General features: G+C 39.0%; 1 protein-coding gene across 4 annotated transcripts in view; it reads right to left on the bottom strand.

The window, feature by feature from the left end:
* The window catches only part of LOC140672971 (neurotrimin), a 380,463-nt gene that overhangs the window by 312,723 nt on the left and 42,671 nt on the right, over nt 1-25,069 (bottom strand). For 3 of the 4 annotated variants that reach the window (XM_072905503.1, XM_072905519.1, XM_072905527.1), the window contains exons 1-2: nt 13,719-15,278; nt 7,362-7,489 (exon numbers count right to left, since the gene is read on the bottom strand). In XM_072905503.1, the coding sequence (XP_072761604.1) occupies nt 7,362-7,425 (64 nt within the window). In that variant the 5' untranslated portion in view covers nt 7,426-7,489; nt 13,719-15,278. Of the gene's footprint in view, nt 1-7,361; nt 7,490-13,718; nt 15,279-25,069 lie in introns of those variants that run through there. The other variant, XM_072905510.1, reaches the window with a different exon arrangement.

Raw genomic sequence — 25,069 nt, 5'->3', positions numbered from 1 at the left:
AGTTACGAGGTGACTCGGGCAAACTACGAGCCATTTCAACGTTAGCCTCGTAGGTGCCCCTTGAACTTACGTGCTCGTTTCGCCGGTTCGCCCGAATCGGCGTCTGAACCACGTTAATGGCTTCGAACAGAAATTTTGCCGTAACTGCACGCGTTTCGGTTTACACGGCATGGAACGCTGTTAACATCGCGTTTTGAATAGACACGAAGTGTAACGAGCTTCCATGTATATGCATTGATTAATCGATGCTACAACAACTCGATTTATTAGAGCACTAACGAAGCTTAAATCGTGATCTGAGTATCGATGCAAAACTTTAAATAACCGTAGATTTACATCATCATCTACTTTTTTTATTATACATTTTATTGCTTATTATTTTCTCAACGTGGACTTTACGGATTAAAAAGAGAAATAAAAGAGAGACGTGTGGGTGTGTTTATTGTGTGTAGAAAAGAAAGAGTAGCGAGTTACTGACAATACTTTACGAAAAAAAAAAAGTATATAAATAAATATTCAATAAATATATAATAAATAAATAAGTACAAAATATAAATAAATAAATATATATATATATATATATATATATATATATATAAAGCTTATTTTTCAATAAATTGAAACATTTTTCGTCACGTTTCTTTACGAACTGAGAAATGTCAAGTTATAAGCTCTTATACGACGCTATTAAAATTTGTCCACGATATCCATGACAGTAACTACATACTTTGCCCAGCTTTAAGGAAAAACTTTGGTCTTAATCTTCACGCGCGTATATCACCGGTCCGAAAGACACTTAAAAGTAAGTTTCATAAACTCATCGCCAAGTATATCAGCGTATCGCCCGTCGACTATGATACACCACGGATACTCTCCCCTGCAAAAGTTGATACTTCCTACGTGAGGATTTTTTTGCGAAAATCCGACCCGAGCGCGGAGGCTGCGAATATGCAAGCTTATTCTCATTATCGATTCCTATTCCGCTCGAGTAACGTGATAGGAAAACAACAATACTTGTTATCGATGCCTATTTTCGAACCTATTCCAACACGCTTCTCTATTTCCTTCGTCGATACGCAGCCCGATACGCCAGAGCGATTCAATGCGAGCGCATTCTATTAGCGTAAGAAGGACAGATTCGGGCACGTAATGGAGAATCGTGTCAGCGTAAGGTAAAGAGTGCATGTTATAACGTTATAACGTTATGTACCATTTTTTCTCTCGTTTCCTCGTAGTCTGAAAACTCGACAGGAAAAACTCGCCGTTTACATCGAGTTTATATAAAAAAGAACATATCGACTCTGTACTTCGAGCATTTTCGCGCATAGTTTTCGTGTGTAAATAAATTCAGAAACATCGAGAAGTTTCGCATTCGTTGCAAAAGTATTACTTGGCAATTTATCACCCCCCTACTTTGTGCCCATCTTTTTTCTCGATGTCTAGAAACCGCTTATTCCGATGCTTCTATATTTACTGCCCGTTTTCGTGTATTTTCGCCCGTTACAGGTTTTTTTCTCATAAAGCAAAAAAAAAAATGCTAAATTTTTTCGTTTCCCAATTGAGCACTTCATGCACCAGTTCGATCACTGCAAAACGAGTATAAATTATGCGAAAAAAATCCCCCCAAAATTAATGTTCCTTTTCCAAAATAATATTGTGATTCTCAAAGACACGTAATGGATATCGTTTGGAACATGTTTCTATGAGTTTCTATGAGGCAATTAATAATAAGCCATTTCCTTGGTCTCTTGTTATCGCTAAAAAAAAATTTCTCCCGTTACGACACAATGCTTCCTCTACAATGACGGATTCAATTATTTTCTCTCGAGTTATCCCATCATCCTCGTCGCGTGACCAATATCTTTTACTCAAAAACAAGAAGAAAGTAACCGGGTTTACCGACGTTAAAATAACGCTGACGACGCGAATTCTTCCTGGAGAAAAGTGGCGTATATACGGTAACCAGCGGCCGATGGAAAGGCGCGTGACACCTAGTTAAGTAAGTACGGTAAAAGGCAGCTCTTCGCCGACGACCGGCATCCAAGTTACGTCGATATTTCTTCGCTCGACGTTTATAATAACCGCCTGGCCATCTCTCTCACCCTCTCTCTCTCTCTCTCTCTCTCTCTTTCTCTTTCTCTCTTGGACGTAGAGAACAATACCGAAGGCGCCAGTTTATGTACATCACAGGCAACACTTTTATGCTCGAACGCGCTGCCGCGACATCAGCGTCGCCGAGAGCCCGGTACTAGCCGAGAGTGATCTGTGTATATTTAGATACGCGAGAGACGAAGTTTAACGACAAACGAGGTTCATTATACCCGGGAAAACAAGGCCCGCAATGTATATACACCAAGAAAAATATAGCAGCATCGATCGCACGCAACGACGATATATCTTGACACCCAGACATCTCGCAGCTTTATCAACGAACGTAGAGATAGGTACAGGTACGTACTTTAAAATAAACGCGCGATATATACCAACCATATCGGAGAGAGCGGTTCTACAACGTTCTAGTAGTTTCCAATTTCCGATATGGTGGAAACTAAAGTGTATGCTCACCAACACGCGACAGATACAAAGACGCGCGCGTTAGAAGTGATTAATTAATTTAATCATGCCAAAGAACGCCGCGAAGCGTCGATCAAAGAGAATTATGTAAAATTTGACTAAGGTGGAGTTGTCGCACGCGTAATCTGCTTCAATGCGTGCGCGTGTCTACTCACGTAACGAGCGGAGGAAATAGAATTACCAGCAACGTTATATCGAATAATATCATATTTATTGCATACTCAAATATGGTAGAAAATCCGTTTTTAAACTTTAGATATTTTATATCCTATATATTCTCGCATATGAGAGTAACGAAAGAAACCTCATAGGACCTCATCAACATCAGGACTTCACCTCTGATTGTTGAAATCCTACTGACAATGAGGGAAAAGTGTGGTGGTATTTGCAACTATAATTGCACAATAAATTAATTATAGTTTTGCTATTCTCATTTTTATAGTTATTATTGCTATATTAAATATATAAAAATAACCATATAGTTTTGCCAAACAAGGTTCCTCCTTCTTTCAATTATGGTCGTTATCACCACATTTATATGTATAGTATCTCTAACCATATATAAATCACAATTATTACGATATGTACCATCATATATATATATATATATATATATATATATATATATATATATGTATATAGTTGCATAAACATACAAACAGGCTATGATAAGAATAATATAGTTAAGCGAACTATAAAAATATTGTTGCTTGCAAAAATGACTATAAATTATAATTAAATTACGATAAATGCAACAACCATTTATTTCTCTCACAATCAATATAAAATTGATACTGTCGAAAGGATCTCCAGGGTATAGATCCAATAGGATATGGATGACATGGATTGTTATCGATTGTATCTATACATCTTTATCTCGGCCGCGATTGCATTGTTAACATGGAGCGTATTGTTTGAACGTCATATCGGCGCGAGGCCTCGGGCAACCAATCAGCGTTTGCGGTAGCCGTGCCTTATCAAAGATTTCCGCCACCTAGCCGCAGGGCTTAAATCAACCCACCACCCTCCGACCAGTTCCTTTCTACAGTTTACGGAATTCTGTCGCAAACAGCAACGCGAATTAGTACTCGCAGTAAGAGATCAAGAACTCTAATTGCCAGAGTTCTCGGTGAAAACTCGTAATGAGCGAGCGCGAAATATCATTGTCCGCAAGCTTCGAATGAACGGCATCGTACATTCGATTACGCAATCTGACGAGACCCCGTGGTGGGGTTAAAAATTAGGGTTAGCGCGACTCGCGATAACGCGTATAATTATCATCGCGTTCGAAGATCCTCTGTACGCGAACATTCACGACAATTTATAACAATTTAATTATCCGCGCGCGGTACACGCGCGCGTTATATTAATTAATATTTATCGATAATGGAATACTAGACAACACGTTCGTCGCGATATAACCGTATGGCGCTCATCAAGCAATAATAAGCAACGATAATTACTCGTTAATTGGATGACGCCATCCATATAATAACTATTTTACAAAATGAAAATGTGACAGGTCAGCGACAGCTCGATGTAAGAAAATTCTAAGGGTATTCATAAATAATTAGCGTAAACGACAGTCGTGCGTAAAACATTGAAAAGGGAAAGAGGGAAAAAGGGACAAGAAAACGTATATATGTACCTAGAGAAGGGAATAGAATCTAACTCGGGCACACACACAATTTTCTATTAAACGTGACGTATTGACGTTACACTGTACGTTCGTCGCATATATCAGTGTGTCGTCGCTTCCATTACGCCTGCTTTACGATTTCGAGAGTAACTCGGCGAGCGACTTTAACGTATAAATCTCTCGCCACGTCGTCTTTAATGTCATATCCGGCGGTCGCCTCGTCAACGAACGTTCGGTAAATTGGTGACGTAATTACGGGTCTTCGCTCGCTCACAGGTTTAGCTGTCTCGTGGAATTGCTCGTAACGGCCGATCGGAACCCCGTGTCAACCGGAATACGGTATACATATAGCAACACATACGTTTGCAACGTGGTCCTGTTACAAGCTCTCTGCTCGTGTGACTACACTCCGATTTACGCGCACCCGACATTTCGCGTAGAGAAAGGGCAAGTGGTGAAGAGAGTTGAAATGAGTTTGAATTTGGACGGGCGTCTCTCGTTAATTTTTCCCTCCGTGTCGCTGCATTGTTGGCCCGGGAAAAGGGTGTTTATTGCCCGCAGCTCGAGAAGTATCACCGGGGTACATGTTGTTTACGCAAGTATGTATGAGAGAGGGTGGGTGGGCGGGCGCGAACCTCTCTGGGTAACTGCCTGCTACACATCCCCCGTTTTAATGATTTCGATCTAACGAGCGCACGCTCTCGAAAGCCGCGCTTGAGTCTCGAGAGAGAAACGCGCGCGATGGCTCGGTATCGAATTTGTTAAAAAGCTAGTGGGAATCATCTTTGCAGGATTCGCTGAAACTTATATGTATATTTCGCTATTTTTCTCTCACAATGAGATATTTCGATATTTTTTTAGCCTAATTTTTTGTTGCGGTATAGCATATGTGCAAAGTGTCATTTGTTCAAATAAATAATATTATATTCATCAAAATTAAGCCGACATTTTTTTTCACAAATAAACGGAAAAATTATATTCTCCTGTAGCATTTCTTATTTATAAATGTCTTTTTTTTTTTTTTTTTTTTTTTTTTCCTAAGAAGATCATTCTTTTATAGATGATATTTCGACTTGGATCGGTATCGAAATGGGAAGCGAGTAATGAAACTTTCCTTGTCGAGGAGAGTAGGTCACCCAGGTATTGAAACGGCCGGGCTCTCTATATTTTCGCTCTCTCGTCCGTGCGAGCGAGAGAGTCGCGGATCAGCGGACAATCATACTTGAATAGACGCCGCGCGCACACGAGAGACTCGATATGCGTATCCGCGCGGACACGCGTTGATTCGAAATCATTGTGCCATGCCGTACCGCCGACAATCGAACCCCGACGAGTCTCGAATTTCCTGTGCTATCGCGCGAATTTTACCCTCGATGATTCGCTTGGGAGGATCAAACAGAGAAGATCGTTCCACTTTTTCTCGCGAAAAAAAATATCGTTTCACGACTTGGATTAGATAATAATAAAGAAAAAAAAAAAAAAAAAAAGAAAAAAGAAAAAAGAAACAGACAATCAACGGAGAAACACGTTTCCAGCCTTTCGCGCAAAGAGATTTGTAAATTTAACTTTCAAATTCCACGCACCCACGTCGCGAATTCTTGTATCGAAACGCGCGGATGATAACAGCGCGTCGAGAAAATGGAAATTCTTCGTGATACGATTCGAGACAGTGTCTCTACGGATAAGAGATTTTTTTAAAGCTACACCAAGAATCTATCTTAAGTAACGTTCCCGTAATTTGGGGATGTAATATTTTTCTATATAAATTCCACTTTTGTAATACACGGATAGGGAAAAAATTGAAAAAAAAAGTTGGATTAAACATGGTTACCGCGAATCATACAATTTTGGTATAAATAAATCCAAATCATTCGTGAGACTACATGTATCGATCAGCGTATATTTTTGATACTGGCGTAATATTGCGTCTCGGAAAAATAGAGATGCTTCCTTGACTATTTATATATAAATTACAATGATTCGTTCGCAAACATATATATATATATATGTATATCTCATATTGTTTTTTCACGATATTTATTGAATATTCTTAAAATCTGTAGTGCAACGCATTCAAAAAATACCGCAGATATATTTCATTTAGACACTACTATGCTCGTTGTATAAACAACGCGCAACATGAATCCATCAAACGCGCTATCGCCATAATTCAACCGTATATTTCGACCATATCTCTGAGTTATTTCACATTTTATACGGCTCGTAATATAAAAAAAAAAGACAAAAGATAAAAATAAAACTCAAAAGCAAACGGATAAATTATAACCGTTATAAAACCGATTATTTTATACATATTTCGAAAAATATGTATAAATATGTTTGTTCTTCATATTGTTATTGTATTGTATAACGGCAGGTTTGATAAATAATAAAAACCGCGTTTCGTGCTTTATATAAATATATAAATTGAATACTATTATTGTGCGTTGTTATTTATTATTAAATATAATTGTAATATTTTAGAGAGAGATTCTGAAAATCGGTAAGTAATTCTTTTATAAAATTTTCAACAAAACACGGCAAGAATATGAAACAATATGAAAGCAATATTATAAATAAAAACTATTCAGATTTTGACTTCATCTACTGACAATGAGTTTGATTGATACTAGAGAACCAGCAAACAAGCAAAAATTTTCGAAAACGTGTAATTTCTATTTTTTTATTGAAAAAATTATTTCTCTGACTATGAGACAAATTGGACTTGTCAAAGCAAAGTGATTAAAATCAAAGAAATTAAGAAATTCAAATAATGTACTAAATCGGTATTTATTTTTCACATTATATGATTTATATTATTATATTAAATTATATTATATTCAATCCAAGGTAAAATTAAATCAGGTGATGATAAAAAATGAATCTTTAACTTAAAAAGCCTGGGCAATTGTCAAAACCAAAATTCTCAAATTATTTTTATATACATTTATTTCAAAAAAGAATGAACGGCACATTCTTTTTCCATTTAATTTACATAATAGATAATTATGTAAAAATTATCTTAATACACGTAGCATTTTTCAACCTAAACTTAACTGTTCAAAGAGTGATGTTTACAGACTTTTTATAGCAAATCCTCATATTATCATCGACACAATCAAGATTTCGATTCGAATTAAAGACTCACCATTATTAATTGCAGCCAAAGCGACGGCACCGAGCAGCCATGCGACGACGCTGACGGCGGACATCTTCGTTTCCCTCGTCGCAACTTTCTCTCACATAATACGCGTCTTGCGTGCGTTAGAACGAGCTCTGGAATCAAGAAGAGGAACGTATTATGTTAAGCCGCGCGTGCCCGGTGTGTCACAAGATATTACAAGTTCGGTCGTGCATTTATCTCGCAAAGATGACGCTTTCGTAAACACCTGGTTAAGTGCCGCGTGTTCTCGGCGTTGCCGTTGCTGGAACACCGATGAGGAAAACCGAGGAAAATCGAGGAAACCCGAGGAAACGAGTGTGTTAACGTCGCTATTTGTTACTGTATAATCTCGCGTGCTGTAAGTATACCTTTTAGCCACAACAGTGGATATTTATTCAATTACGCAGGCGTCTAAAAAATTGTTGTAACTGGAAACATAAATATGTAGCTTTCAATTTTTATTTTCTTCAGTATTTTTTTATACAGTGATTTTAAATAAAAACATTATCTTTTTAAGCAAATTGCTTTATTATGTTATACATGATTATACATGTATCGAGAAAAAAAAAAAACCTTTTACCCTTTTGTACGCAGCTCGAAGATTGCAATATTCTTTTTTTGTAGAAGCGTCTACGAGATATATATCTTGAGAAATAATATTCTATTTAGCTTACCAGCAACAGAGAGGATTACAAAGTCTCGTGAATATAAAATATTTTTTCTCTCCGGCTATCTACAATAACACAGGAAAAAAAAGATAAAGGTATCGTATCTTTGCAACAAACATGGATATTCATTCTGATTATTATTTATAATAATTGTAATATTGTTGTTATCGTATAACTATATCGTAGAAATTTTATCATTGCAAAAGAGGAAGTTTATTTCAGGAGAAAAATAATCACTAGAAACGCGTGGGTTTGCAAGCTAACGATTTGAGGATTTTCACTGCATGTACGCAGGAAAGCTAAACGTGAGAAGAATTTGCGATGACGGTACCACTTATTCATATCGAGGACAATTTCATCGCTCTAACACGATTGACGCAATGAATCGCGTTCAGAAACCAAGAATCGAACCGATATAACGAATCGTTCCCGTAACCCACGTTGCAGTAAAATCTGATAAAAGATACTATGAAAAGATGTAAAGAATTTTTCAAATTTTCTAAATTTTTGTTCATATATTAAATTCTTGAACAATATAAAGTCTTTTCTCTAGTAAAAATTTTATTTGAATACTTTCTCCTAATTTTCGAACACAGATTAAATCCCAACAGCATTATAGAGCTCTTTAGGTTTTTATTTAGATTGTTAATTCTTTAACTTTAAAACTCTATTGGTGTAATTTTGATTAAAGACAAATCTATATCTTAAAAAGAAATATTTACATTGAATATCAGAATAAAATATCACATTCTTTCATTTGTATATATATATATATATATATATATATATATATATACAAATGAAAGAATATATATATATATATATGGAAAAATCTACTCCACAAACGGCACAAGAATCCTTATACCAAGAAAAGCGTGAGAAGCCTGGAAACACTCTGTAAGGTCGCACGCGGTCCGTTGAAAATTTTATTCGAGAATTTCCCGGAACATGCGGATGATTTCCTCGAGCGTTCTCCGTCCCGCGAGATGGTCCCGGGAAGCTGCTCATTCGTCTTGTCGAGATAGCGTCGTCGTTGGACGGATCCGCGAAAGACGCGACCTCCTCCTCTTACGTCGGTATAAACGTCAGCGGAATGGATCGTCATGTCTCTCATCCAGAGTCATCTTCAACTCTGTGACGTGGTCCATTATTTATACAAATCATACGCGGACTCTTTGTATAAAAACACAATCATCGCGCCATTCTGTTTATTTTCGCTAAATATTTTATCTAATGAAACATTAACGAATTGGTAAGCTATGACTTGCAATAAAACTACAATAAATTACACGGTACTTTGGTAGTTTAATTAGTTCGCGATGGACAAAATTGGCCTTTTTATAACTTTTATTATCGACGAAACGTAACGTAACGTAACGTTTTAAAGCTTAATCTAGTAAATTATAAACAGATAATTTTTAGCGTAGACAAAATTCAAACAATACAGTGGAGGATTAATTTTAAAAGACTATCTGTATCTCTTTTGTCTATCGCTTGAATATACACGCGGTACTAGGTAGCTAAATAAATGATTCTTCTTTTTTTCTGCTTTTGACTTTTTTTCTTTCTTTCTTTTTACGTCCACCGAGAGTAAGCGAGCGAAATAGATATCTATCGCTCTATTCGCACCGACTGCTGCTCTCGTAGCTTCCACACAATCCTGGCAACCCTTCAGACGCACGTTTCCCGCTGACTCTCCGCTCCTTTCATCTCGGTCCGCTTTTACTTTATGCACCGGTTGTGCGCGCGCGAACTTTATACCGTCGTACACCGTGTGCTTTGGAAACCCGAAAATTCCGCTTTGCTACGGTATCGCGAGACGCCCACAAGCCATACGTTTTCGGGCACAATTTCAGCGCGCCTTCGCGCCGCGTACATAAGTAGTATGAATAATACAAAATGAATTTTTCGCCGCAGCTTCCCGGGTTCGTAATAAAATTACGATATCGCTCGTCTCGCGTTCGCATATTTTATTCGTACTTTATAATCCTATGCGACGAGTTCTCATACATATTCTTTCACGGCGCATGTGAGAATGTAAAAACATATATATATATATATATATATATATATATATATATATATATATATATAGTATATATACATATATGAATATCGAACTTAATATCGAAAAATCTCGCCGAGAAAAACGGATCCATATATACGTACATAAAATGCATTAATCAATATATGTATTTTATAAAATTATTATTGAAAAAAAACTATTCTTTTCTCTCTATGTATATATATATATATAAAATATATAATCCTGTATTATAAAATCTTTACTACGAGATTTTAGCAATAATCTAAAAACAGAATAAACGCGATACACAGCTAGTAGAGCAGCTATTCTTCGTTACGTTTCTCAGCAAATAAGAAAGGAACGTGTGTCTTGATGATGTTGATTAGACTACGACAGAAAAGAACAAGCAGGGAAAAGGTAACAACTGTTGCTTCGTTTGTGCGCGAGGGAAAACACGTGCGCGTAACGCTTATAAAATATGAAATCATATCCAGCACATTTTTCAAGATAAAAGACCAAACGCACTTTCTTGCGAATGCACTTGTACTAGTAAAGCAGATTAAACGGGAATGTCGTGTAGTTTTCGTTTATGCGCAGTGAGAAGATAAGATCTTTTTATTTGTATTGTCTGCAACGTCCACTCTGCAGAAACGAAAAAATGCATGAAGCACGCTGAGCTGCTGAAGAAGAGATAGGAGTAATTTTGAAGAAAATTTCCAGCAGATAAGAAAATTTCTAAGAAAAGTTAAGAAAGGGAACATTAATTATAACGTAGCAAAGTATGTACTCGTATTTTCAAGAATATCATAATGTGAGATTAAAAAAATGTTGATATACATTCAAAGACAAAGGCAAAAACGGTTTCAAAAAGTACAAATTTTCTATATCTGTAATGTGTGGTATTTAAACATTTTTTTCTAATTAACAGTTAATTATGAAAAAACGCAAATTATTCAAACCTCCGAGTGGAATAGCGATATATAGGTCAAGCAAGAATAAATGACGTATACTACTTTTCGTATGCATGCAATTCATTTGTATATTAATTTTAAATTTAATTTCTACTTCCATCCCTCCTTCCTTCTCCCCCTATTGGCCCGACGCGACGGCTCACATTTATCGAGATACTTTTAATTTTTCGACGATCGCCGCTGCTACCGACGATGACATCAAAACAACAGGATTACGCGTGTCTGACGCAACTTTACAAACTTTCATAATACGAGCCTCATCTCCATAATTTAAAACGAAAAGTTAAATTAGCCCCTCTGCCACTCTTTCCTCATGCCTAAACCGGGTAAACAACCTAACGTCCGACGTAATCTGCAAAACTAACTGAACGCGCGCGGTAAATAACGCTCGCAATTAGCGCCCTCGCGTGGAAGCGCGTTTTTTTCCAAAGCGAGAAGACACTGTGGCATAAAGTATGGACTGCGCTATCCTTATTTTAGCCATAGGTGAAACAGAGACTTCACGAAAAAAAGAGCGAGATAGCGAGTGGGCGCGGATTACCTCTGTCTCTATCTATCATATGTTTCGTTGTTGACTAGAAAAAGACAGATATTGGGCGCAGATTCGTGCTGTTCTTTTTCTACACTAGGTCTCACTTTTGAATCGCGTTGCGCAGTCCATACTTCAGGTCTATGGTCGTATATCTCGTTGGGCCAATTTAACCTCGCGCACACGCTTTCGTGAGATGGATGGACGCGATGCGAGTCCTCCAACGTTTATTCACACAGCATAAACACATTTTTCACTTTTCACAAAGCGATTGGCGATTGGCGAGCAACATTATTGACCATCGCGTAAAACGGCATCCGCGTCCATTAACGTCATTATTGGTAGGAACAATAAGGACGACGCGATGCGACGGCGTGGATCGCTATCGTACGGTCGCACGAGATGTCGATCGATCACCGGTAAGGACTGCCACGAGCAAAATGATGGCGCGATCTCACGACAAACCGGCGTGGCGCGGCGCGGCGGCAGCCACAACCGGTAATAACTCAATGTAAACGCGCGTAAGTGCTATTAATAAGACCCAAAGGGGGAAGGGCGCAATCGGGTATCGTGAATGTATGATTGAATAACGCAGAGAGCGCGCGAGGCACGAATGCATTCTACGCGAAAGCGTATTTTGTTAGGGTTATCTGATGTAACGTTGATGGACACAACTGGAGTGTGTAAAGATCATAGAGGAGGTAAAACACGCGCGATTGCAACGGGGAGATTTGCCAGCACGATAGACTGCCTGCCACGCGGAAAGCGTACATCGTGAAAGTATGAAACGCTCGTTTCATAAAGGTCGCTCTCCAGAGTAACCCGGAGGGCGAAATTTTGGCAGAGCAAAACACTGAAACACAATGACCCGGTATTTATTCGCGTTAAACACCTAGACGCACATCTCCTCCGGAAGCGTCTCGCGCCACGTCTCATTTGCATTATCTCCACGTAAATGGGATACTAGTTCGGGTACTTTGTTGTTTGCTATCTTACGAGCGTCTGCGGATGCTTATAAAATGGAGATAATTAATGCAACACCTAGAGATAACGGACACACCAATCCGCGGTTATCTCTTTACCTTTGTCTTTTAGACAATCTACTTAGCTGCATCTTTACAGGCACCAAAAAGTACCGTATAATGTTACGTGATATGAAAATCCAAGTAGCATCGTGACTTTTGACAATTTCTAACTATGGGAAATGCAATTTCTAAAAGCACTTTGCGCACTATGAATTTATACAGTAATATTCTAGAATCGTTGGCCGCAAAAATCCCCGCTCTTTATCAAAGTAATTAAAATATATGTACCTAACCCGGTGTACCCAGTGTTTTTTCATATTTTGATGCATTCTATACGCAATAAAATTTGCCACACACAGAGAAAGAGAGAGAAAGAAAATGCCTAACGTTCGCACACTCATTGTTCTGTTCACAGCATTGTATTCTGTTTTCATTTAATTCACGAATTACATTTTTACAATTTACAAGCTTTTGCAGAAAATAATTTTGCATTTTTCATAAAAGATGTTATGCTGACAATCGTGTTATAAAATGCAAACATTATACACTACAAAATAGCGTTTCATTTCACGGACAAATCGAAATTACTTACTTGAAATTAATGGCATTATGATTGCGCGTTCGATCGATGTAATTAGCTGCTACCAATATTTGATGAGTCTAAGGTACATATATTCGCGCGAGCTAGCAACTAAATATATCGCACTGGAGCTTTTGACGCTGCAATGCGGCGAAAAACAGCCAAATCCACGAGAGCTCCAACAAGATCGAATGTTATATAATAGCATTAGTAGATTACAATGCATTATAGTTTAATTAATTAAATATATTAATTAAATTATATATATATATATATATATGTATAATACAAAATATAACGGAGAATTGATATCGTAAACGTATTTACGTTACAGTCATATATATGCGCAAATATATATTATACGATTCAAAAAAAAGCTTTGGAAAGCCACGTAAATTAATTTGAAGAAAATTGTTAATTTCAATAAAATGATACAGATATGTGCATCGTGTTTATATTTGCCTTTTAGGCAAATAAACGTCATGTATATGTATGCGACCTAACAATGTATAAATTTCTATAGAGAATTTTATCATTTCTTACCTATCGCTAATTATAGAGAATCGTTTCACTTGGACACCATCGTCGGAAGCGCATCGAAAATATATATAATGCCTGTCTCTTTTGCTTTTCTCCGTCTGTCTGTCGAAACGACCCCACTTGTATCTTCTCACTCGCGGCGATCAAAGCACTCGGCAAAGCTGCTCGGCCGCGAAAGCGCGCTGCTGTTAGAAACCGTCGCAATCGCTAATTGTAAGTCGCGAACCAGCCGCGGCGCGACCGGAGAAGAGGCTCGTCCATGAGAGCGACGAGAGCGGGCTCGAGGAGCTCGCGGCGCGTCGCACAAAACTTGTCGCGCGATATTACGAGCACGATATACGAGCGCCACCGGGAAAATCACGTCCTCCTATATCACCCTTTCGCCCGGTCGCCGCCGCCGCTCTCTCTCTCTCTCTCTCTCTCTCTCTCTCTCTCTCTCTCTCTCTCTCTCTCTCTCTTTTTCTCTTTCCCTTTCTCTTCCTTTCTCTTCCCGAGCTGCGGCTAATTAATCCCGAATACGAGGCGCGATAATGAGAATCCCGCGGGCGAGTTTTAATTAAAACTCTCGGGCCTCCTAAAGCCCCCTGTATGTCGTTCGCATGGCGTACTTGACCTTCCTCGCGGGAGATTTAATTGAATCCTCATCGGTGGCGAGCCGCGACGATAATGCCTACATATATATATATATATATGCATGGATTAAGCGCGCTCGCATGTTCGCCGTTGTCGCGATACATGCCGTACGTAGGGTAAATACACGCCACGTTGATCCATCGTCGCCCTTATATCGCGGTGGATCGCGGTATCATCAGCTGATCCACCGAAACTCTCCGTCGACTGGTCCAGCCACCGCGAGTGGCTATCACCGGAACACTCGCTCGCAGAGTATCGTCTGTGCTTTTGCCGCTATTGTCCTCCGCTACTGCCCGCCTCGTTACCGTCTATCACTACTTGTCGCCCTCGACTCTCACTACTACCACTACCCGTCCGCCTTACGATCCTGTTTATCACTATTATCTCCGCATATAGCCGGGTACCGCACCGGGTCACCGCTTTACAACACACTCCTTGATTATAATATCTCCCTCTACCTCTTCCTGTCGTTCGCCTAACTCGCCGAACCCTCGGCCCGCGACTAATCAGTCGAATCGTCACTCTCGAACGTGTCACTCTCGACGTTCACCCTCGACAGCCACCAGCCAGTATTCCGGCACTCGCGCGAACTCGGGGGAGGGGGGGGGGAGAGGGGAGCACTCGCGTTCAATTACCGCTTATCGTCAACGAGTAGTAGTGTAATCATCGTGGCCGCGATTCGCTCATAGTCGCGACCAGTCCCGCCGTTCACTGGAAGGATTCGCCCGGCGAGGGTGTCCGCACGCAGAGGTGCGCGCGCGCGCGCATGTGGATATAATCTGTGGTGTATGCGTGTGTGTATATAATATATATATATATATATATATATATATATGTGTATATGTGTGTGTGTGTGTATATGTGTGCGTGTACGCGCGACCAAGGATCCAGGTCCGACCGCGGCGCGATACGATGGAGAACTGACGTCCTGACGGGCTGCAGCGCCCCGACGACGGGCGTAGAGCGAACCATCTCTCGTGAAGCGAGCGGCGGGAGAGAGATCCACCACCCCATTCCCTCGTTCCGGCCGCCCCGGCACGGTGCTCTGCTTTTGCCCGTGCCACCTTGTCGTCGAGAGGGCACCGTCGTACGCGCCACCGCGCGAAATTGCACGAAATTTTCGAAAGTGCAGCGTCGGTTCCCCTCGTGCGCGCACCGGAAACGAAAATTTTTCGACATTGTACCGGGAGCTTTTGCGGAGACAAGAAATCGTCAAAGGTATATATATCGTGATAAATGTTTGCTGCAAAATACACGTTTTATATTAACCAAATATTTGGATTCTCACTGATGTTATATTTATACGTTATATACATCAATATGTACCAGAATATTTTTATTAGCTTATTACCGAAATGATAAATCGTCCGATTAATAAATGAATTACAAACTTTGTTTTAAACGTATAAAACCAATGTGTAAAATTTATTTGCATTAAAATTATTTGATTAAAAAAGCATTTCCCTCTCTTTTATATAAAATATAATGAATAAAAACTGTGAAAGTATATCGCGAAATACATATGCGAATGTCTGTCATAATTAAACTAAAATACAGTAGCTCGTCATTCAATCGATTGACGCTTCCTGTATCCTGACAGAAATAGGATACCGAATCAGACTTCAATAGTTTGATTATTTTAGACATTTTTCGTAATTCTTCATATACATATACATATATGTTCAACACTTTCCTTATGCGTGTTAAAAAAATCTTGAGCTTTCTAAAAATTGCTAAAAAGTTTTGTATTAATTGAATTATTATATACGTTATACGTTATAATTTTAATATATCAATATTAATTTTTAGTTTTTAATTTAATATTCATTTTCTCACAATATATATGTTATATAATTTATATTTACAATTATATTCACACTAGCCGCTTTTATAAATCATTTTCATACAAGTTATTACACCCTTGTACATGACGTGCTGGACGATTAAAAGTGACGAATAGGTAACCTAAAAGCACGAGAAGAGGAGGTTCGCGTAATTTCTTAATCAATATGGCCTAAATCATTTTTACGACAGAATAAGGCTCGCGTTCCGAGCTGCGTGTTCTCCAAGACTTGCATGCATTTGCCAACGTCACGTGATTCGCAAAGGCCACGTAATAGACGGTCTTACATCATTCTGAATTGGATACGGTATAAACCTAAAATTGTGACGTGCAATTCGCGCGAGAATCGCTCTGTTTTTCCATTTTATTGCGAATCGCTTGGCACGTCGCTTTCTTCGCTTGCTCTTGGGAAACAGAAAAACATAATACATCAGGAAACGCAAACATTGTCTTTTATCAACGAAACAATGGAAAATGTTCAAATTCGTTACTGTACAAGGCCATTTGCGTTTGCTGGTCGCTTTATAGTCTTACGCTCTAAGCTGTATTATTAATTAAAGGAATTAACTTTGGTGGCATATACTGTGCGACCCTCGCTCGTGGAAAGGAAGGTCGAACGCCTATATCATAGTCTAATTTCCAATTAAGGCGTTATTAATACTCGCACCAGTGGACGTTATATCTCTTGGATTATATTACGATTTGCATGCGAGAGACTGTTATCACATCTGAATTTCTTATTTTAATTATATTATATAATCTCGATATAAGAGACAAAATTTATTGAGAATGAAAATAGGCGGCCGAAAATATTTGAATTTTAAACTAAAAGAGATTTGGCCATGTGCTTTAATATTTAAAAGATAGATAATTTCAAGATCATTAGAAGTGAGTCAAAGTTTTTTGAGCCATAAAAGAATAAAACTCATTTTTCGGTTAATTTCAAGTAATAATTATTTGAGAGCTACCAAATTACGGAAATAATTTTAAAATGTTCTGTAATTACCAAAAAAACATGGACAAAATACTTCTTTCTTTATATGTTTTCTGATATTTTAGCAATTTTAACTACTCTGATTATTGAAATACATTACTGGATAACAATATTGAGCTAACTATATTAACTAACTATATTTAACAAAATTCGCATTAAATTCAATACATATAACATGATGACCTAGATACATATATATCCACTGAGATATTTCTCCAAATATTATACATCCAGTGTTTGCAATACACAATTGCACGAAAAGCGTATATAATTGTGTGAAAAAATAATCACGTAATATGTATACGAAAAAACAATCCTCAATTAAAATTACTTGTACTCTTTCAAGTAATTTTTTCAAAACGAAACAAAAACTATTTGATTGAAATAATAATATATTCTTCTTAACGACAAGTTCTAAATGCTCTCGAGCAATTATCAAATATTATTCTAAAAAGGATGAAGAAAGATGTAACTGTAAAGATAAATCTAAATATATCTATGTGATTAAAACTAAAATCCGTGACTGTACATCTCCGTATATCATTCTTACTGACTTATGCCACGATGAGATGAGACACACGGACACGTTCCACACCGCAACCTTTGGGATGGTTGAAAGGTGCGAGGGATAGAGGTAGGTGGGTCGTTTCACACAGCAGCGCCTCGCTTAATTACTAGTTACTAGTAACTGGAGTTAGGAGCGTTTAGCTCACAGTTCACGCCATCCAACAAAAGCTTATAACGTTACGAACTATTCCCATTGCTACCCTAGATTCAACAACGAGGCTTCACCCGGTGCCCGGATTCGTATTACTTCGAAATCATATCAAATACGGAAACGAGTCCGCGAGTTTGTAGTTCGCGAACTGCAGTTGGCTCGGTTTACAATATAATTAATCTCGTGACTGGCCGATATGAGTTGGTCGGCTAAATATAATATCTGAGTATCTGTAGCTTATTATCCGCGTAAGTCGTGACGAAAGCTCATATTTTACCGTAATAAAATATTGCGACAGCACCTCAAATTCTGATAATCTAATCGCGATTTTTTGTCGCATTTTCGAACTTTGTAGAAAAATCAAGGCAACGCGACGCGCGAATTCAATTGTCGAGGGGGGGGGGGGGAAGGGGGAAAAAAAAAGTTTTCACCAACCGTCATTTGTTTCCCTCAACAATACAATCGGTTAATACAATTTATCGCATATCGCTGCAACTTTATTCGCTAGTGCGGTCATTTTCGGGTTGTAACGCATTTCTGAGCCATAAATCTAATATTTCTTGAATCACCGACGGAAAATTCATGGACAATAAATTGGAGTTTCGACAACGTGATTCAGCGATACCAAAAACAAACGCCCGGGCGCAAATCACAGCTATGTTTTCGAAAATCCTCCGTCCGGTATTCGCGAGATCAATTTACCAAACACCGTGAAACTTTGCAGCTTTGACATTTGCCCGACGAATGAAACTAATCAAACATTCTATTCAATACACTACAGCGCAGTCACACTATCCATAACCATTTTGTTCGAGTCAAACCGTCTCGATTAAACATGAGATTGACTGCATATACGATGAGAGATACCCCCTCGAAAGAAAGATATGTAAATTTATTCAATTTCTCAAAATGATATGCACGCATACACACACAACGTTCTAACGTTTACATGATTATGTATCACTGTAAAAAAAAAAAAAAAAAAAAAAAAAAAAAAAAAAAAAAAAAAAAAAAAAAACAAAATTTTTTAAAGCTTTAATAAATTTTTTAAGAATATTCTGTACTGTTTATGACATTCTTCTTTTTAGTAGTTGCACACAATTATAAATCTTATACGCACATGTGCTAAAAAAAAATGTTTGCAATAAATTTCGTAAGGTAACTGTCCCAGTTGTGTAAGTCATGTCCCAATAGTAAGTCACTTTTGCTTTTAAATTTATTTTATTAAACAATTATAATTAATTATTATATATATTTAAAAAGAAATATTATCGCGCCAGCTATTAGTAAAATATCACATTTTTAACTTAACTATATATAATATTGCCAAAAAATTTAAAAAAGAATTTTTAACTGACGATGGTTTTGTTTAATTCGCAGTGTAAATGTCAATAGTAAGAGAGACTACATATTTCGTAAATAAAATAAGTTTATATTTCTCTGCAAAACAAGAGATATGTTGTTTCGTATTGCAATTGGGACAAAAAGATTATAAGCGACTTACAACTTATAACTGGGTCATCCTGTAGACGGTTGTTAAAATTTAAATAATTATTTTATATACAAATAAAAATCTTTTTATTTTAATTAAATATGATAGCTAAAAGTTCAGAAAATTATTTTGTAAAATATACATATATTCCACTTATTATACTCCTTTTTTACATAAAAAAATCGTAGTCAACAATCTTAAATGACTTACAACCGGGACAGCTACCTTATAATAACAAAAGAAAAAAAAAAAGACAATTCCTTATATTTATATATAATTTGAAATTAGTGGCTCAAAAAAGTTGACACGTACAAGTTTAAAAAAAAAAAAGGAGCAAAAAAAAAAAAAAAAAAAAAGAACATTAAGTGTATTCGGTGTGGTTTGAGGGACGAAAAAGTGGCTCGTGTAAGCAAGGGTGGCAATTTGGGCAGCGGACATCCCTTGTCGCCTTTGGCGAGGCTTCCGGACTGGCCATTCTATGCAGCTGAACACAGCGTTCTCGGTCGGCTGTATCCACACGCGTGCTAGTTACATTGGGCTTTGCGCCGATGCGTGCATGTAGATCGAAGGGAATGGCGATACTACGTACACTAGAGCGGTTAGACATCCGTTGGCATCCGTTAGCCGTAGCCCGTGCACACACAGATTGGATCGGACATTGCACGCCGTCAGCTCAGCTTCTGAACAGGGAAACTGCGTCCGCCGCAGAGAGCTATACCTATCCAATAGGATACGGACTAACGCGACCGTTCGCGTACATTTAGGTTATCGAATCGTAATGTACGATACGAGAAAGGCAATCTGGCCACCGTCGTCCTGACGAGATTCTGGAATTAGTGTCAATTTCAGTAGATACGTAGATAGGTATATGTTCGGCTTACATAATGCCACGAGTTTCGGCTCGACGTGATAAAGGCGGCGGATGTGTTTAACATCGGTGTCGTCCGCCGTCAGATAATACGCATGATAATTCGTAATCAAGATTACCATCTCTCACTCGCCATCGACAATTTCGCTTCAGGACAGACGAGGCCCGCTCGGAATTCGATGACTAAACGAGAAATCCAGAGACGCGTTTATCACGATTCGCCCGCGAAATCCGTTTCTTCGCCCCGTCGTAAACTGTTAATGACTCCGCGTAATTTAATTGCGGCTCGACACCAAGTTTCGGGATGAGGTGCGTGCCAGCTCCGGATTCTCCAAACGGTCCGGCATTTCGCTCGCTAATCTACCGCACGTTGTACGCGCGCTCCTTGTGCGCCATCAATTTGGCGGCAGGGACGGACGAAGCGGAGAAGCACAAGCTCACAGTGCCAAGAAGTGCAGATTTTGCTATTTCCGCCAACGCCCCTCCGACCCGTTCCTAACCGTTGCACGACCCTTTAACGGGTAACAAGACCGCCAACAGCGGCTTCATTTGCATTTATTTCTAGCAGACTTAACGTCGACCGTGATACGAGAGGAACGGGGATGGCGCCGCGTAATTTCCAACTAATGTATATCCTCGAGGATTGCTCTCGCGGTGAAATCCGATCAAGTCGTAATTCTAAAAACCATAAGCCGTTACGCTCGTCTACGCAAAAATCACCTAGCGGAAAAGTGTCATAAAGGTCGGAAAGGTGTCATAATTTTTCCGCAACTGCATCACATTTTTTGTCCCGTTTAGTAAAGTGACGTCAGAAAATTGGGTTAAAATTATTTCGGTTTTTCGGACGAAATTTAAAAGAACTGTTGATACATCAAAATATTAGAAAAATGCTAGATTGTTCTCGCGATAAAATCCGATCAAGTCATAATTCTAAAAATCATAAGCCGTTACGCTCGTCTACGCAAAAATCGCGTAGCGGAAAAGTGTTATAAAGGTTAATTTTTCCATAACTATATCATCTTTTTTCGTTCCATTCATTAAAGTGAAATAAAAAAATCTATTTAAAATTATTTCTGTTTTTCTAACTGAAATTTAAAAGAACTGTTGATATATGAAAATATTTAAAAAAAATACTATTTTGAGATCAAAGGATGTGTAAAAATTGCAGTGTAAATAGTCCTTCTCGTATAACATGGTCTCTATCCATTCAAAAAAATTATTTTGTAGTATACGACGAGTTTTAAAACATTTTGTTACTATGATATAACAATAATCCACCCTTTCAGGTTACAGAGTATTTTTTTAAATTGGCTGTAAGAGTGTCTCTTGTTTTATACAGCTTGGTGTAAATTTATGGATTACGGTCCAAATTCGAATTTGCAAATTAAACGTGCTGTAAAAAAAAGAAAAAGAAAAAGGGGAAAAAATCTAAGCAAAGCAATGAAAAGAGAAAATATTTGCAACGGGAAGAATAATCGAACGCCGCGCCGGCGTAAAAAAAAAAAAAAAAAAAAATATCGGCAAAGGTATCGCGACAAAAGAACAAAAAGAACATATATTTACACTCTCACTGTCAGTGAGGAGGTCGAGATATATCTTCTCATGATATATTTTATCGCCTCATTCCATTAACGTGAGATATATACCTCCGCTAAGAGCCACGGTAATTGCGCGTGATTCTTCCATTCGCGCTGTTCGGTTTCATCGTACATTCTAATGAAGGCATCAACCTTCGGTGGAGAACAAACGGTTTCGCATCCTTTTCAAACGACGGCAACCCCAACCTATCGTTTTGTCGACCTGAATTCACGAACGCCCCCGACCGAGATCGGTTTAAGTGAAAGAAGAAGCGCTGGAATTACGTAAGGATAGATGCAGTAACGCGAATCGGTCCGCCGTCGTCCCGACCCCAAGATCGAGCATCGTGGATTTCAATTTCTCACGGAAAGAAGCCCGGCCATTAAACGAGGGTGGGAGGTGGTGGAAAGCCCGAGATGGATAGAGAGAAAGAGGGAGAATGAGAGAGAAAACAGCATCGACCGGGGCGCAATTCGTAGACGACGACTAGTTGCTTCCCTTCCATTATCCTTCACCTTCGATTTTCGTTAAACTGCCGAAACTGTGTGCGCTATTGGTTGTGTCGGAAAAATCGATAGTTTAATGCGACTTTATCGTCGCCGAGCAGCGTTATGGCGCTGGTCGCCGTTGCTGTGAATTTCGCGAAACGACGTGGAATAGACGGTTCACAGCGCCGAGTTAAGGACACTCGAAAATTACAAAGGGAGCGACCCACGATCCAAGTAAATGTACGCACGGTTGCCTCTCGTCTCCGCGAACATTTGTCGTCAACATTGCTCGCTTTAGCTAGACGCTCGTACGTTCGGAAAATTCTCACGACGCAGAGAGAGAGAGAGAGAGAGAGAGAGAGAGTGATTCGCTGTGAATATAAAATCTCGGTTACGGTTCTTCCACTTCTATTATCGCGAATAAAATTCAGAGTCGAACGTTAGGTTGTAAGGAATATCTCCGCGAATCCCCTCGCGATTGTGACTCATTCGTTTGCGGGTTGAATTGGCTTCGGCGACGAGAGCGCGCTAATTCGTGAATCGAATTTCAAAATTGGCGAGTCGGCCACGTGCTGCGCGTGACGGATAACGCCATAAATTTCCTCGTCGTATACGGATCATATCCTTTCGGTATGTCGGGTGTGTACGTTTATGCGGAACGATGCGCGACGGTCTCGTCGACGGTGGAATCGCGCGCGACGGCCGGTTGTCACCTGCCGCCGTGGCAGTAATTGTCAGCTTATGTGGGACGAGCATGGTATGCGCGCCAACTGTACGCTCCGCAGGCCACTCTAATAAACACGTCGTAAACCGCCGCATTATATGCATATATCGAGACACAGCAACGATAGGGCAGAGCATTGCGTATCAACAAACACGATAACGCCGCCTTTCAACTCTACACGCGGTCACAGAATCGTACAATTTTCTGAGATATTACGTTACGCATTTCAATATTATAATACATATATAATGGTTTAAATATATATAATTTACGATGACTATCAAAAAATATTATATATATATATATATATATATATATATATATATATATATATATATATATATAAATTTTTGTTACATTATACAGCAAAATACGAATAACATTATTATGATACGATATGATACGAGATAGCAATATACGAGTATTAATATTTGAATAACAAAACATCAGTAATATTGATGCATGAATCTCGTATTTTTAATGAGGTATTATTATGATATAAGCAATGAGTAATTGTATTGTTAATAATTGTATTACATCGGCCGACTATAATGCCACTACTCATGAATTATGCCATTGATGACAGGTTAACGATATGAACGATCGAGCAAAATATATCCGTGAATCCGTTACGAAGATTTATGAGGGACAAACAAGAGGCGGACAGATAAGAAATAAAATTAACACACCGCAGTCCCAGAAACTCTCGCGAGAGACTCTTCGTGGTGAATCGTAAAAAAGTAATAAAAACTGAAACTGTGCTCTCGCTTTTCTATCTTCCGGCACAACGTACAACGTTGAACAACGGAGCCGGCAAGCGGCTTAAAATTTCTCCCGTGGCTTCCTTCCGGCGAAACGTGGTCACTTTGGAACTAATTTTAGATTTTTTCAAATAATGTCTCTCTCTCTCTCTCTCTCTCCCCTTCTAACGGACAGACGAGCGATACAGATAGTCGCAACTTGGTATACGGCAAACCATAATCATTAGCCATAGCGAGGGGATAGGAACCGCCATGTTCGCGACTAACGAGCGTCGTGTTCTAACCGTGCTCACAGAAACGAGTCGAACACCGAGAGAGCGGAAGGAGAAGGAGGACGGAATTGCGAGGGGATGGGACTGGCAGAGATACGAGAGTTTAAATAACTCCCGGGGTAGATAAGGAAGCCGAGCCGCCGTGATAGTGCTTCGAGAGAACGGCAGGAGGGGACGAGAGGAAGTTGCAGGGGCCAAGTTGGCGTGTTCGTAAGCACTATTGTTTCGCTTATTGCACCGATCGCTTTTGGATTTCGGCGTAAACGAGCACCCTCTGCCTGCTTTTGCTTCTCCTTACTCTGATCTCTGTCTCTTTATCTCTCTCTCTCTCTCTCCCTTATCGTTTCCTCCTCTATCCCAACATTTCGCTTTCCACGCAAGCGCTTTCTTAATCTTTGCACAAAGTGGTGCGAGTATCGAAGATCGAAACGGAAACTGCATTAACTCGGCCACAGCTAGTGTTGTTCCGTCCTTTGATTTAGAGGAAAAGTCGTCGGCCACGTCCGTGTTCTCCCATCTAGCCTCCTTGCTTACGTTTGCGACGAGGGAGCAATTAAAAGCACGAGAAACTTCATTCAACTCCTCGCGTGTTGTATGAACAATATTGACGAAGAAAATTACGACAAAGTGAATTGATGTTATACAGTCGATGTTAAAAAAAATAATAAAATTCAAGCAAGCGCGCGCTGAAACTCGCGCCAAAAAGAGAATAAAACGATACAACAAATGCTCAGTCTAATAATATTCCGATACCTTTCGTTACAGTTTATACAAAGCGGAGGCAAATATACACATTTCGTGTCGTTTCAATGAAAGCAATTAATTTGCGCGGACGCGATAAATAAGCTTACACATGGCGATCATTCGCGCGCTCATTATCGTACAATCGAAAACAACGCGAATGAATAGTAGCATCTGGTCGCCAACGGAAAAACGTACCACCGCGCGGATGCATCGGCAAATATGTATAAGCTGGTATAAGG

The sequence above is a fragment of the Anoplolepis gracilipes genome, chromosome 1 (assembly GCF_047496725.1).
Source record: "Anoplolepis gracilipes chromosome 1, ASM4749672v1, whole genome shotgun sequence".
Taxonomy (NCBI): Eukaryota; Metazoa; Arthropoda; class Insecta; order Hymenoptera; family Formicidae; genus Anoplolepis; species Anoplolepis gracilipes.
This window is presented reverse-complemented; position numbering and strand designations above follow the sequence as displayed.